Source organism: Anabrus simplex, chromosome 1 (assembly GCF_040414725.1).
Source record: "Anabrus simplex isolate iqAnaSimp1 chromosome 1, ASM4041472v1, whole genome shotgun sequence".
NCBI classification, from domain to species: Eukaryota; Metazoa; Arthropoda; class Insecta; order Orthoptera; family Tettigoniidae; genus Anabrus; species Anabrus simplex.
The window spans coordinates 858289959-858307267 of NC_090265.1; the positions used below are offsets into that span (position 1 = coordinate 858289959).

At 36.1% G+C, this 17309-nt stretch overlaps 1 protein-coding gene across 2 annotated transcripts in view; it reads left to right on the forward strand.

The window, feature by feature from the left end:
- LOC136857640 (zinc finger protein 501) overlaps nucleotides 1-13657 on the forward strand; it is a 45460-nt gene extending 31803 nt beyond the window's left edge. For both annotated transcript variants that reach the window (XM_067136446.2, XM_067136448.2), the window contains exon 5: nucleotides 10766-13657. In XM_067136446.2, the coding sequence (XP_066992547.2) occupies nucleotides 10766-11855 (1090 nt within the window). In that variant the 3' untranslated portion in view covers nucleotides 11856-13657. The remainder of the gene's footprint in view (nucleotides 1-10765) is intronic.
- The last annotated feature ends 3652 nt before the right edge of the window (nucleotides 13658-17309 follow it).

Consider the following 17309-nt stretch of genomic DNA (forward strand, 5'->3'; position numbering starts at 1 on the left):
TACACAAGTCTCTAAAAGAATAGCATATTCTTCCAAATATGACAAACCCACCCTAAAAAGTAAGACTTCTACTACAACACATGAGGAAAACTTGTTTATGTTCCTGTCCTCGAACTTGAACAAGGCCTTTTGCACTTTTCTTCATGCGAGTATTCCTGCATTTGACAAATTCAATGTTACCCATCAGACTTCTTCCCCACAAGTTCACTTTTTATTGGAACTTCTAATGGATTTGCGAAAGGTTGTTCACCAGGTTTAAGCCCAAAATTGTCAAAAGCTCCTCAGTGCTTGCAGTTGAGTACAATTTGATTCAAAATCAAATAAGTGAAGATGAATTAGTTATTGGCATTCAGACTTTGAACATAGTGAATAATCTACAGGATACAGATAAAATACCTTTTCTTTTCATCCTCGAGAAACTACTTTTTTACTGCTTGTGTCTACATCATCAACATGTTTCCACTCAAGGATGATGTGTTAAAGCATTCTCAAGTTGCTAGGTGAGACAAAATTAAAGATGCACAGTTTTCTTCCATTTGTTTATTTTTTTGTTTATTTGGAAATATTTCCTATCATGTTTTGCAAGGAAGAGAATGAAACTACAGATGAGGTGGTGAATGAGGTTCAGAGGCAGTTCACAGCTCTTCAGATAGATGACACTTTAGCTGTAAATCAAGATGCTGCAAGTTGAGTACAAATATCAAGAATTTGTGGAGCCGATGGACTTCTTAAGTATAACTGAATTTCTAGACTAATGCTCTCTATTCTCACCATACCCCATAGCAATGCAGAATGTGAACGTGTTTTCAGCCTTGTGAAGAAAAATAGAACAGAGTTCAGATCATCCATGTCCAATGAATCTCTGGAGTCTTTCTATTTTGAAGACCAGGAGTTCTGGTCCATTTTATGACAAAACATTTTCTCAATACTTTTTGCAGGAAGCTAAAAAAGGCCACAACTATGACTTTAAAGTTGAACTGGCATGTGATTGCAGTGTGTATTATATTATTTCTTGCCTGTGTTACATTAAACAAGTATTTTTGTGTAAAGCCTTTTTCAATTATTGCATACCTGCTTAATTTATCAAGGAAATCCTGTTATGTATGCTCCAAACTAACATTCACCACGCCTGCTGCTGTTTAATATAGATTTCTTCCAGATTGTGATGTTCATCTACAATTCATTGGCCTATGATGTAAGCACCACCCCCTGGCTGTAATGCATACCGTTCTGTGGTTCAGAATGGTGTCGGACAGCCTTTCGATCCTCTCCTGAGGCAAGTTCGTCCACAGTTGTTGCAGCTGTCCCTCCAGATCCCACAGGGACGGAGTTCCCTTCCAATGTCATCCCGCATGTGTTCAATGACGGAGAGGTCCAGGGATCTTGCTGGCCATGGGAGGACCTCAACATCCTCTAGGCAGTCCATAGACACACATGCTGTGTGTGGACATGCATTATCTTGTTGGAACACTGTCCCAGGCTGCTGTACCATAAGGGGTAGGATGTGTGGATGCAGAATGTCTGCGACGTATCACTGTGCCATCAAAGTCTGCCGAAACACTATTAGAAGTGACCTAAATGCATACGCTATGGCTCCCCACACCATAATGCCAGGGATTACGTCTGTGTCTCTTTCCACAATATGGGCAGGATCTGCTCTCGACACCGCCAAACCTGCACGTGATGGTCATTGGAGGTTATGGAGAAGCAAGACTCATCACTGAACATGTGATGCCAGTCGTCGTCTGTCCATGCCTCCCGGCCAAGGCTCCACTCCAAACGCAGGCGTTGGTATTCTGGTGTCAATGGCACTGACGCATGGGGCGGTAGGACCCCGATCCAACAGATGCAAGTCGTCGAGACACTGTGCGGGAACTCATAGGATGTTGCAGAGTCTCCAATGCATGTTTGCTATTGATGGATCCCGAAGTTATGGGATCCCACAATGCTTGCTGCACCATACGACGGTCTTACATGTTTTGCTCTGTTTTGGGGTATCTTCAGGCTATTGTCAATCTTAAGGTCAAGACACAGGTCTTGTCTGAGTGAAACATTTGGAACCAATATCTACAAATATGGCCTCATACTAAGAATCTTCCTATTTTTTACAAAATAAAAAAGGGGGCCTTACTTTAGGTGACATGTACAAAAATTATAAAAATGTGCAACTACAATTAAAACAAAATTTGTTACATAAATAGATTTAAAGTTATCTAACGATTTATAAACTGTACAAAGTAACAATTCGATCTCTTCATCATTGGATGAATCGTTAGGTTGGTAGTTTGTAGAAAGTATGTTCCTCCAAGGTTCTTTATGTTCACATATGCCATTCCGTTTGGCAGCAACATAATAGGAACCACAGAGTGTTGTCGTTCTTGCAAAGCTTGAAATATCCCATGAGGCAAGAAGCATAGTAGGTTGTTACTATTATAAGGAATTAAGCAATTTTTGTGGATCAAACTTCATGTATGTTGGAGTACGTTATCCAATGTCATTCAGTAGTTAGCTGTTCCTCTATGAAGTGTTACTTGGATGCTTTCTAGACTAATGTTATCGGTGTTTCATTGTTCTGCCATGGGATTGTTAATGTATATTGTATTTTCAGTTTGATGTTAGCTGGATTCATTTGTTCCAGTTGCGTCTGAACGACTAATTCCTTGTAATAGTAACAACCTACGATGCTTCTTTCCTCATGGGATATTTCAAGCTTTGCAAGAACAACAAGAAACTATGGTTCCTATTATGTTGCTGCCAAATGAACGGCATAGGTGAACAAAAAGAACCTTGGACGAACATACTTTCTACAAACTACCAACCTAACGATTCATCCAATGATGAAGAGATCCAATTGTTGCTTTGTACGGTTTGTAAATTGTTAGATCATTTTAAATCTATTCATGTAACAAATTTTGTTTTAATTGTAGTTGCACATTTCTTATAATTTTTGTACATATCACCTAAAGTAAGGCCCCCCTTTTTTTTTATTATTTTGTAAGAAATAGGAAGATTCTTAGTATAAGGTCATATTTGTAGATATTGGTTCCAAATGTTTAACTCAGACAAGACCTGGGTCTTGACCTTAATCCCTTGAGCGCCGCGTCGGTTTTCCTACCACTGAGCGCTAAGGCCAGGTTCTGTTTTTGGCAAGCTTTTGTTTGATCACTCACAGTTCAGCTGTTATTGTAGGTAAAAACTTGAAATTTTTGTTATTTTTTTACTAATATGATTGCCTATATAAATAAAGCCTTACTCAGTTCATTTATGACCATTAGTAAACACTTGGCAGCCAAAACCCAAAAATATTAATTAAAAATAAAACAAAACAAAAAATTTAGCAATAAAATTTAGGTAGAACAAAATTTTTTTATACATCGCGAACATATTATTTATTGAATAGTACAACCTATTATGAAGCTATATTGAAAATTTCATTGATTTTGTGCCTAAGATAAATCTGTAGTAAAAATACTGTAATTAATTTATATATCTAAATACAAGTCTAATTACACTCGTTTCGTTTATATATCAATACTTACTAAATATGATACAAATGTCTTTTACATAACACTTACTCATCATACTACAAATAATAATAATAATAAATAATAATAATAATAATAATAATAAATTCAGTACAAGTATATTTTCCAAGACCTCTTAAACACACTTATGTTTTGTCAAGCACAATTTATATATAATCATTTTCACAGCAATAAATGAACAAGTAAAAGATTGAGAGCAACTAGACACAGAACCGACAAGGTGCACGCACAGCTGCGCCAAGTAAAGCATGCCAATAAATATGCCTGCTGATTGGATTAATATACTGAAAGAATGGTCTTGAAAATATATGAAGCTGTTTATGCAAAAATGGTAATCTTTAACTAACTATATTGGGAAATTCTGAAAGGAAATTACTGTTACTTTTAATAATAAAAAATAAATACTATGTGTCCTTTTGAAAGGACGTTGGCATTTTTCAGATGAAAACCAAAGGGGCTTTCAAAAGGACGTTGGCGCTTAGAGGATTAAGATTGACAATAGACTGAAGATACCCAAAAACAGGCCAAAACAGGTACCTATGTAGTGTATACAAATCACTTAGAATTTAATCACCACAAATGGTGAATTGTATTGAATAGATGGCTACAATAAATTTTATTCTAATAGAATCCTACTTATTGTTATCTTCAATACGGAACAAACATGGGGTTAGTTACTTGTAAAATGGTGTTTCTTGGTCGACCCGAACCTGCACAACGTGATTGGGTGCCCTCATGTAGCCATCGAGCCAATGTGACATCTGAATGGTTCACATGTCTGGCAGTTGTACAATACGACCAACTACCCTCATGGAGTCCCACCATGCGGCTTCTGTCAAATGCTGACAATTGGTGGATAGGCTGTCTAGCGCATCTGCGAGGCATCACGGGTGCTTTGTACTGTATGTAATCCTCTTTGCACGTCTTGCTTAACTGTCTGACTCACAGCAGTTGACTGGTAACAACTTATCAACAACAGGACGGTGCCATCACGAACTCTGGTGGGCGTTCTACACATTACAGATCCTTGTGAATCTAATCATTTACTCACACATCAATGGTATGTATGTATACCAAAATGGGATAATATTGGACCACTCCTTTCTGGGTTCTTAACTTTTTTTTTTTTTTTTTTTTTTTTTTTTTTTGTCAGGAAGTGTATATTCCATTATGGCAAACTACATCACATACCAGTATTTTGGTAAATCTGACACTGAATGCAAGTTGAAGTTTGAAGCTTGAAATTGTCGTCACTATGTGCAAATGAAAAATCTGCCTTATTTGTATGATTATTGAAGGCTATTTCTTTATTATTAATTCCTTATTAAGAGAAGAGAAATTAAGAGAAATTCCCCATCTCTTTCTACACAATAGTTTTGAAGTGATTTATTATTTATTTGCATTTGTAATTACTATGAGGAAGAAATATATTCAATAAGGATAGCTGTCATCACAGTTCCCTCCATTATCACATTGTATGAAATCTGTTTAAATGCCAATGAATGCATTGAGAATATATTATTACAGTACATTTCACCGATCAGATTTCTTCACTATATAATTTTATATTTAACTAAAATACATTAATAAATCCTAACATGGACATGGAAGAATGGATTGCTTGCTTGCTTGCTTGCTTCTGCACATTATCAAACAGTCATTTTCTTGTTGTGCCCCTAAACGTCCTTTCACAGGGATGACCCTCCAAAACCTTCTCCAACTCCTTATCAATTCGATACGATTGTCCCATCGAACAAAACTCTTGCTATCTTCTCCATGGACACCAAATCTTAATCTTGGTACAGGCCCCTGAGCTCTGTTTGATTTGGTCTAGATACATTTTGGAAAACATTCCTTTTCTGGGTAATTAAATCTTCTCTCATCTGCTTTACTAATACCCACACCTCAACTCCATAAACACCCACTGCTCGAAGGATAAAAGACCTGCTAGCCAAGAAAGGTTTTGACTGCTACGAAGAGGTGTTTGCTGTTGGCAGTGATGGGTCCTGTGGGCTCAGTGACATCAAATCAAAATCTCTTTATTTGCAAATGAGGTGTCTACAATATTATACAATTTATGCTAACAATTTTTCTATTAAACACACAGCTCATCCTTAATAAATTTATATTGTTTACAAAATTCTACTTATAATATCTCCTGTACTTAAAAATGTAGTCAACTCATATACAGTATGTGGAATTACTTCAAATAATACTATACAACTGGTATAAGATTAAAATTTATATTGCATTTATTTACTTATTTAGTTTTTACCCATTTTGGAACCTAAGTAGCATAACGACCTGCTGCGTCTTAACCAGAGCCCTTTTTGCCACCACTTTTCAGAGTTCCTGAAGGGCCTTCACAGCTACTGTAGCGGTCCCAGGGCCCTCTAAGTCTCCACTGTACTTCACCCCTACAGGCAGTCCCCTACTTTGGCTGTCCAAACTCCTTAGACCAGGGGATGGAATTCATTTAATTCACACACATTTTTTATTTACAATAACCTGCACGGGTCGAATGCCCTCTAACATTTCATTTATTTTCTCTGTTGCTGTTTATTCTCTTCTTGAATATCTGTACAGATTTTGGAAAAGGATCAAACACTACCCCTGGTAAACTGTTCCACTCCTTCACACCACCACTACCACACCCTTCCCAAAGAATGAAAATTTACCCCAATCGCTTCTGCTAAAATTCCTTCTAATTTTATACTTGTGGTCAGTCCTGCCGATATAATTATTTTCCAACTGAAGCCTCTCATGGATATCTCCCCATGCTGCTTCTCCTGTATAGGCTCTATATAATCCTATAAGACTAGTTTTCTCCCTTCTCTTACTTAAAGTTTCCCACCCAAGTTCCTTTAACATTTCTGATACACTACTTTCTCCTGAAATCCCCTGTTAAAAATCTTGCTGCTTTCCTCTGCACACTATCTATTTCTTTTATTAGGTATTCTTGACGAGGATCCCAAACACTGTTTGCATATTCCAATAATGGACGAACCATACTTAGGTAACTTTTCTCTTTTATTTCTTTGTTGCATCCTTTAAGTAGCCTCATTATGGCATGTAACGATCTGTATGCTTTCCGAACAATGTCATCCACATGACCTTTCCAGTGCAAATTACTTTCAAATCTCACACCTAAGTATTTGCACTTGCCATCTTTTGGGATAACTACCTCATCCAAAGTATATTCAAATTCTGTTTTAAAATTCCTGTTTGTAAATGTTGTAACAGTTGATTTGTCTTCATTAACCTTCATATTATTTTCTTCATCCCATTGTTGGATACTCTCAAGGTCCCTTTGTAATTCTGAACAATCCTCAGTGTTCTTTATTTTCCTATAAACAGTTATGTCATCTGCATACAATCTGATTTTTGATGTTATATTATTCCCTAAAACATTTGTGTATGTTAAGAAAAGTAATGGACTGATTATACTACCCTGTGCAATTCCCTTCCTAACTTTCTCTTCCTGCAATACATTATTTCCTACTTTGACTTTCTGAACCCTTGATTTTAGAAATGTTTTTGTCCAATGTGTAACCCTTACGTCCAATCCTATTCCCTCCAATTTCTTTAATTATATTCTATGTTCCGCTCTATCAAAGGCTTTGGAAAGATCTATGGCTATGCAATCTAACTGGCCTCCTGAATCCAACTGATCTGATATGTCCTGCTGAAATCCCACCAGTTGTGCCTCACAAGAAAATTTCTTTCTAAATCCATACTGACATCATGGCATTTAACATGAATGAGTTTCCTAGCCATTATTCTTTCTCAACACCTATCATAATAATAATAATAATAATAATAATCATCATCATCCTCCTAAACCATCTCCAGTTATCGGGTGTGGTATATGAGCCTCCTCCATCTCATCCTCTCCTTGTACCATTCCTCCTCCACCAACTTGTCCCAATCATGACCTCTCAGCAGTACATCGTTCTTAACTAAATCTATCCATTTCTTTTGTGGCCTTCCCACTGGTCATCTTCCTTCTACTTTTCTCAACAAATTAATCTAAAAAGCCACTTAATCGATACTTTATTTCTTTTGCCTTTGGCAAACTTAAAAATACATCAACAAACACAGTACATGTTTCGACCACTTAGTGGTCATCTTCAGCTGTATATAAAAAATCTTAGATGATAACATTTAAAAGCAAGCACATTAGATCTTAAAACTATATCCCATGGGAATCTAAAAACTATTGTTCTAGATGCTTTAAATGAATTGGAAGATGGGGGGGGGGGGGTTGAGGGGTAAGGAGATTTATGTGAATGATACTTAAATTACAGTATCGTTTACAATTGTGTTTAAAAAACTTAAATGATAAAAACATATTTAAAATATTTAAAAGCGTCTATGGTAAAATTCCTTTTGATAAAACTAGGTGGCGTGAATAAAAAGTTCGTGTTTGTAATAATCTTCAGGCATTTGTGAGAAAATAATAACTTCATTAAAATTCGCATCTGTGGTGCTGTTAAACACTTTGTTTTTAATAAACATACTTTAAAATATTTTAAAGTGTCTATGGTAAGGCACTTATACAAAAACACTTGTGCTTGAATGAAAGTTTATGTCAGATGCACCAGTCTTCAGGTATTTATTGTTTATATTTAATAACTTCCTTGAGTGATATTCTTGTGGTTAAAAGGCCGTGTTGACTGCTTAACTTCCGAGAATTGCTCTTCGGAATGTGATAAAAGAAATTGTGTTAATCGTTTAACTTGTTAAAACCCTGTGGTGGCTTCTGTTATACAAAATGGCGATCTGATTCGGGCAGCTTGCCTCGCGATCTTATCTGGCAAATGTTTAATCCGCGTTGCCTTGGAGAACTGCCTTCGTGCACGACCTAGTGTGATAGCTTTATAGTTTTATCAAAAGGAATTTTACCATAGACGCTTTTAAATATTTTAAATATGTTTTTCATCATTTAAGTTTTTTTAAACACAATTGTAAACGATACTGTAATTTAAGTATCATTCACATAAATCTCCTTACGCCCAACCCCCCCCCCCCCATCTTCCAATTCATTTAAAGCATCTAGAACAATAGTTTTTAGATTCCCATGGGATATAGTTTTAAGATCTAATGTGCTTGCTTTTAAATGTTATCATCTAAGATTTTTTATATACAGCTGAAGATGACCACTAAGTGGTCGAAACATGTACTGTGTTTGTTGATGTATTTTTAAGTTTGCCAAAGGCAAAAGAAATAAAGTATCGATTAGGTGGCTTTTTAGATTAATTTGTTGATTAAACTCATCGATACGGCCATGAAGTGGACAGCTTGCAATTCTACTTTTCTGTCAAATTGCTTCCTTGCAGTTCTGTTAACTGGCATCCTCTTCATGTGACCAAACCACTTCAGTCTTGATATCTAAATCTTATTGAGGAGACAATCATCTATTCCTACTTCTCTAATTTTCTCATTCCTAATCTTGTCTTCCTGGTTTTCTGGATCATAGTGTGTAGGAATTTCATTTCAGCTGCCTGGAGTTTGGAATTATCACTATTGGTCAGTGTTGTGGTTTAGAGACTGTATGTAAGAATTGGTGTATAATAGGACTTGTACAATGTCATTTTTGTTTTCATAGGTATTTGCTCATCCCACAGCAGGTGTCTTACCTGGTGGTAAAATTGTGTTGCCTTATTGATTCGATTGTTCACCTCATATTTTGCTAGGTTGTCATTTGATAGAACGCTACCCAAGTATTTGAAAACTGGAACGCTGTCCAGTTGGGCTTCATTTAACATGACTGTTGGTTCTGCTCCTTCCCCATACACTTTCATCACTTAAAGGCATGCATAATAATAATTATGAACCTGAAGCTAATGCTAAGACATCAGAGAATTTGTAGCATACCCCTCACTACAGCAAACATAAGTCCCAGCAGGTGTCTTACCTGGTGGTAAAATTGTGTTGCCTTATTGATTCGATTGTTCACCTCATATTTTGCTAGGTTGTCATTTGATAGAACGCTACCCAAGTATTTGAAAACTGGAACGCTGTCCAGTTGGGCTTCATTTAACATGACTGTTGGTTCTGCTCCTTCCCCATACACTTTCATCACTTAAAGGCATGCATAATAATAATTATGAACCTGAAGCTAATGCTAAGACATCAGAGAATTTGTAGCATACCCCTCACTACAGCGAACATAAGTCCAAGGTGAACACGTAGCAGTATGCAACAAGCTCCCAAACAGAATGTCACCCAACCACAACAGCAGTAAGTACAAATTCACTCTCACACACAACTTCAGGCATTCCTTCAAACTTACAACACTTTACTCATATCATTTTATCTTTCACAGATAACTACAGCACCAGTACACAAATATAGACAAGGAAGAAGTTACCACCAAAAATCTATACTCAACCATATCCAAAAAAAAAACAAGACTTCAACATCTGCTTCTAACTTTTGAAAACAAGTTTACAGCAGAGCCACATATTGTCTCTGTCCACAATATTGGACCATTTAATGACTAGGGTTTTTATTACAAGCATACATGAAGACATCTCTTAGTCAAATAGAACATTCACAAGAACCTACACCACTGTTACGAGCTCAAAATTAATCAACATAAACATAGGTGCACAAGACCCTAACGAGGAAGTCTGAAGAAGGAATACGCAAGACATGAACTTAAATTCACCAAGTGTTTTATATACATGTTTTCGGTGTTTTTAATGTGTTTAATGTGCACGTACAATTAGTTTTAAGCTTAGGTTAAGTTTTTACTACCATATTTTAATCTCAAGAACAATTTTAATCTCACGGAATCACGAACGAAATGATGATAACATTCAACTTATATCCCCATTAGACATCCGGATGTGCTAAAGGATGACATCTGTTTAGATAAGTAACACAAACCAATGCCTAATAGATGTAATATTATGATTTGTCAGCTGATGACCAAATAGAGTCGAAACCTGTAGTGATGTAAGTTTACATTTACAATAAATAGTATTGACAGGTGGAATTTCTTTCTTATCCATATACATGTAATCAGTCAATACAGACATGAAACTCATATATAACAAATATTTAGTCTTTAAAATTTCTTGATTTCAAAAGCCTATACAGTATCATGTCTATAGGAAATAATTCCTTTTCCTTTGGCTTGTTCTTTCTTCAGGGGTCTCATATTGACTTCTTTAATTTTCTTGGTTTCTTTAAATATTATATCTACATTTCAGGTCTGAAAAGGAGACTGAAAAATGGGGCTTTGTAGGAAATGACTCAAGTGTCAAATTTTCTCCTACAAGGGTGAAAACTTTCCACAAATGTCCAGAATGCAGCAAGATCTTCAGTCATCGTGGTGACCTTCGTAAGCATTCCTTCATCCACACTGGGGAGCGGCCGTACTCGTGCACTGTCTGCTCCAAGACATTTACGCAGAGCAGTAACCTACGAACACATCTTAGGACTCATTCTAATGTTCAAACCTCTTATAAGTGCCCTCATTGTGGACAGAACTTCTCACAAAATGAGAGCATGCTTGCACACATGTTATTGCACAATGTTCCTACATCTCACAAATGTGCCTACTGCCCAAAAGTGTATTCTCACAGTAGCAAGCTTCGGAGGCATATGCTGTCTCACTCTGAAGTACTGCATAAGTGTGAGATGTGTGGAAAGCGATTCACAGAGCATGAAAGTCTAATTGCTCACAAGAGGTTGCATACTGGGGAGTGTAAGCATAAGTGTGAACAGTGTGGAAAATATTTCACTCATCGTGGAGATTATCGTAAACACCTCTTGACTCACACTGGAGAGCGTCTCCATCCCTGTCCACATTGTCCAAAGAGTTTCTCTCGGCGTTGCACTCTACGAACCCATTTACGAATACACAGTGGGGAAAAGCCTCATCAGTGCTCTGAATGCAATCGCGGATTTACTCAACTAGCACATTTGCGTAAACATGAGAGGACACACATGAAAATCGATCATAATGTTTCTGTCATGAACGTTACACCTCTTGTTCTTTTGAGAGAAGGTGATTCAGAACGTAGTAGTGAAGAGATATTAGGTCTCAAAGTTGATGATCAAGATACGAAGCATTCTCTTGAAGATGATTGTCCAGAAATTAGGCATTCTAAACCTAATCTAATAAAAGAGGAGCCTCATGAAGTAATTAATTGCCCAGAAACTGGGCATTCTAAACCTAATCTAATAAAAGAGGAGCCTCGTGAAGTAATTGATCAGGAAGATAACTCACAAATAAGTGAAAATAATTTGGACAAAGTGAATAACTATTTGACAGTCAAACAGGAAGCTGTGGATTAAAGCAAACTGGATAGTATTTGTAATGTCTATACCACAGTAAGACCAGAAATGCATTTAGTATGGTGTTCTGTGCTCATGCTTTACAACAGTTTCGGTGGCTGCGAAGGATGTTTAGAAATGTGGGATCTTCCTGATCAGCTGCTTTGCTGGAGGTGGTCTCATGTGGTAAGAGAACCAGAAATATATTCTCATTTCCTTGAAAAATCATAGCATATTCCTAAGATTACTGACTTCATAATTTTATGAACGTGTGTTAGGAAGAGTATGTTAATGATGTTTCCATTTTATGCTGAATTATTGTCTGCTTTTATCCTTCCGTATCAGTGGTGATATTTATTTATTTATTTATTTATTTATTTATTTATTTATTTATTTATTTATTTATTTATTTATTTATTTATTTATTTATTTATTTATTTATTTATTCATTCATTTATTTATTTATCTGTCCTATCTTTACATTTGGTGCTAGTTTCATGTAGTCACTTTGTGACACATTTAGGTGCTACTTAAAGTTAGTGTGCCTATACATAAGTGAGCTTAGATCTAATTATATCTTATGGTTGTGTTTCCACTATGTCCATATGTTTATATACAAAATAGGTTGCAATATGTGACACTAGAGGAGCAAAAGACTAACCGTCTTACTAATAAATGGTGTATAACTTTTATACAAGGTTTATACACCGTTTACGCGAAATTCGTTACTAATAAACCGTGTATAAGCCTCCTGTGTATACATCTGTTATAGTTATTCACTGAATTGCTTATACAGTCCAGGACCCTTGTATAAGTGTTGTATAGCAGCGAGTAGCAGAAAAAAGAAATGAGTGAGCAATTTATTTTCATGGTATTTATTGTCTACAGTAATATAATCATTGTGAAATATTCGACTTATCCATTTAACATTGAACACATGTTGAAAAAATGGATGATAACGTTGATGATCTTCACGATATTTTAAACATAGAAGACATACACCATTCAGAGGTTATGGAAGCTAGACATCTTCGTAAAGTAAAACACTTTAAAGAGACGGAATGACAATGAATATAAAAGAAATGATGGTTGGGCGTATTTTTGTGTAATAATGTGTTACAGCTTAATAGACCTTTGATATTGCGAATTTATTATACACTATCTGCCCCTACAAAGATCTTTCTCAATTGAGTTCCTACCGTATAAAAGGGGACATCATATTCTAGATAAAAAATGGCATAACTTGAAAACCATATGTAATATGATTTCAATACTTTGTAGTTGAATACGCAGAAATATGATGTATAAATGCCTAATAGAAACTTTTTTGATCAAACCTTTCTTTTAAGCTACAAAACAGTTTTTCCTTCTCCTGATAAGTAAGGATTTTGGAATGTGTACCCTTTTCAACTCGCCGATTCAATTACAATTGCTTACGTTTTCCGTACTACCCCAGTTAGGAGCTTTTGATATTTTCTTAAGCTTTTCCATTTCTTTTTTGGCGTCCATTACACAAGCAAGCTGAAGAAATGTTGATATCAATATAAGTCAATTTCCAGCTGTCTCACGGAATGACAATGAATAAACAATAAATGAAATGATGGTTGGGTGTATGTTTGTGTAATAATGTGTTACTGCTTAATAGACTTTAAACTGTGAGTTTATTATACATTATCTGCCTCTACAAAGATCTTAGATCTCTCTCAAATTTAAGTATAAAAAGGGACATATTCTTTGACATAAAAAATGGTATAACTCGAAAACCGTACGAAATATGATTTTTACACTTTGTAGTTGAATACACAGAAATATGATGTATAAATGCCTAACAGAAACTTTTTTGATCAAACCTTTCTTTTAAGCTACAAAACAGTTTTTCCTTTCTCCTGAAAAGTAAGTATTTTGGAATGTGTACACTTTTCAACTCGCCGATTCAATTACAATTGCTTACGTTTTCTGTACTATCCCAGTTAGGAGCTATTGATCTTTTCTTAAGCATTTCCATTTCTTTTTTGGCGTTCATTACACAAGCAAGCTGAAGAAATGTTGATATCAGTATAAGCCAATTTCCAGCTGTCTCAGTGTTGCCACTGCCTTTTCGATATGTCGTGCCACTGTGCGACTTTCCGGAAAGTTTTGCTTGTAGATAACCAGCAGAAGCGATCATAAAGGCGGTGAACGTGCGAAATACGTCAGTGAACTGCAGGAAGAGATTCCTATGCCTTGGAACGAGTGTATACGTTCTGTATAGTAATACAATGCGTATACATCGTTTATTAGTAAGAAAAATGTAAAACGCCGTATAACTATACAAGAGTTAAACAACTGTATAAGGACTTTTTATTAGTAAGACGGTAAGTTTATTCATGTGATTTCAAGCTGAATATTTGCTACATATAGCACACAGTCATTACAGTTTGTATCAGAACAGCATCTTTATAATTTCACTAAAATCTTCTACCAAATTGTTTTTTATGATCTCACTAGGCTGTTAACTGCGTCTTCACTTGCGAGAATTTCATAATTTGATCAAAATCGTTCCTCCGTACTGCATTAAGACAGTATCCAAAACTCCCAAAAGTATAAAAACTCACCAAAAAACTGGATTTCTTTTACCCCAGAACCTCTTTGTACACCACATTTGTGGTATTATTGCCTTTTGGGGCTAAGGTGTCCAGGCTACTGGCAGAGCTAACTCTGGAACATGCGACATAGAACTGTACATGTGAGAAACAGTCCTCTCTCAAGTCTTTAAGAAATACGTGTTTCTTTATTTTTAAAGGAGGTTCCAAATACCTATTTCCACGTCTGTAACATCTTCAATTTTTAAAGTATAAATATCCTCATAAAAAGAATTCAACTCCTTCACTTCTTTTCAACCCCTCCCTACCCCTTAAGTGGATTTTCTGAAAACAAAATAAATGCATGCTTCTTTATTTTTAAAGGAAATTTCAAATACCCATTGTTACATCTGTAACACATTAAGTTTTTGAGATGGAGCCTACACATTTTTAAAACACCCCCTTTTTTTCTTCTTTTCACCTCCCCTTAAGTAAATTTTCCGAAAACAAAAATTTTTTAAATGAGATTCCATGTACCACTTTTTACGTCTTTAACATCTTCAGTTTTAGAGATATAAGTATCCTCATTTAAAAAAGGATTCAACCCCTTTTTCACTTATTTTTACCTCCCTTACGTAGATTTTCCAAAAGCAAAAGAATACGTGTTTATTTTTAAAGGAGATTTCAAATATCAATTTGAGTTCATTTTTTGAGTTATAGATATACTCATTTTAAAATTCATCCCCCTTGTTCACCCCCTTAGCGATGGAATATCCAATATTCCTTACTTAGTGAGCACCTACACTGTAATATAAATGTAACCCCAAAATTTTATTTCTTTATGACTGGTAGTTTTGGCTCGGCAATGATGAATCAGTCAGTCAGTCAGGACATGTTATATATATAGATTTATAATTAAACAGTGATTACTAAGGTTTGTAATTGCCTATTGTTAACAATTTATTGAAAGAAATTTTCAAATACCAATTTTTTATCACTACAGAAATCATTAGTTAAAAAAGATGAGATGATAATTTTATATAATTGGCATATTTCACTATGTTCTCTCTTTTCTGCATCATCATCATCATCATCATCATTTCCCGTTTTCCAGCTGACACCAAGTGGGTGGCAAATATGGTTCGTCTCCACCAGTCCTCATCCAACAGTGTGTTCCAGTGCAGGTTCCGTTGTCCTATGCTGTTCTTCACCGAGTCATCCATCATAATCTTGGTTTCCCTTGTCCTCTCTAACCTGTCATCTGTCTTTCCAATGCTTGTCTTGGTGGTCTTTCTTCTTTCATCTGCTTGACATGTTCAAACCATCTCAGTCTGTTCTGTTCCCATGGGTGCCCATATGACAGTTTGTAGAGGGGGGGGCCTAGACCTGGGGGTATGTATTATTTTTAATATTTTGGAAGATGAATGGTGACTTTGTATTCTGCGGTAGAATGACACCCACAGTACCCCCTGCCTGTTGGTGGGGGCGGTACTTCCACGAAAACCGACTTTTAAATCATTTTCTTGAAAGAAAAACACCTGACTACATGAGACTTTTTTCCCTTTTCCTGCGAGCTAGGGAGGGGAGCGTGGATTCATAATAGGTTGAATGTAATACTTTCTTACATTTCTTCAGGACATCTTGGTTCCACAAAATACCCTTACACTCTGGTAGAAGCTGTTTGCTTGTTGTATTCTTTTCCCAGTTTCCTTGGTTATCTTTCAATCTTCTGTGATCACACTTCCCATACTTGCAACTTTTAACCACTTCCAGAATTTTACCATTCATTTTTATGTCCTCTTCCTTCCTTCCTTCCTTCCTTCCTTCCTTCCTTCCTTCCTTCCTTCCTTCCTTCCTTCCTTCCCCTTGTCATCACTATTGTTTTACTTTTCTCTGTGCTTACTTTCATCCCAAATTTTTCTATCTGTTGATTCCATATATATATATACTTGTTTTTACACTCCCGTTTCATCCTCACCCCCATATCACTATATCATCTGCAAACAACATGGCTTTTGTTGCCTGTCTTCCCAATCTCTGCTTAATGTTCTTATGAATTTCATCTATGACTATGATGAATAGTATGGGGGATAGTACACTTCCCTGTTGGAGTCCACTTTCAACTTCAAACCATTTGGTTTTCCTATACTAGTTTTCACACTACTAACACAATTTTTGTACATAGCTTTTATCGTTTGCACTTCTACTCTGTTAACTTGTTAACTCTCAAATGTGGGTTTTAAATAGCTCTGAAATGTTCTGGAGGACATAATCTAGTAAATTTATCTTCTATTCATCATATTCGTAAAACAACTTTCTTCTGGGAGCCTATGAAACAAAGATGTCACTCTATTTTTCCCCTCCACATTTTTACTGCCCTATAGAAAATATAGTTTTCATCCCATTCACTCTCGTCTTCATAAACATTATCTAGCATATTTTCCAGCCATTGACTGGACGTATTTGGAATATAAGCCTTTCCATTTTCTGCCATTCTATCTGCTCTCTGTCAGCACACTGTTCCATTCTTCTCTACACAGTCCTTTACTCCTTTCAGCCACCTGTCTCTGTCTTCCCCTCGGATTCTTGGCACCTTCTTCCATCTTCTAGGTATCCTTGAGTTGTCATACATTTGACATATCCACACCATCTAACATAAATTTATCTTCTGTCAGCTCCTATTCTTCTCCTCTTCAAGAATTACATCTCGCTTGCCTCATGATGGCATCGGCAGAAGGAGGGAAGTGCCATGAAAGCTGTGATAATGAAAGACTCCATAGGCCTTGCAAACTTCATACTGTCAGGGTGAGAAGAGAAAAAGTCTTCTGAGGGAAGTTGGATAAGAAAGATGATTGTGAGGAGCCTTGAACAAGTGGAAGTGATGTCAGACTTGGCTAGGGGCTTTGTGGTTGGC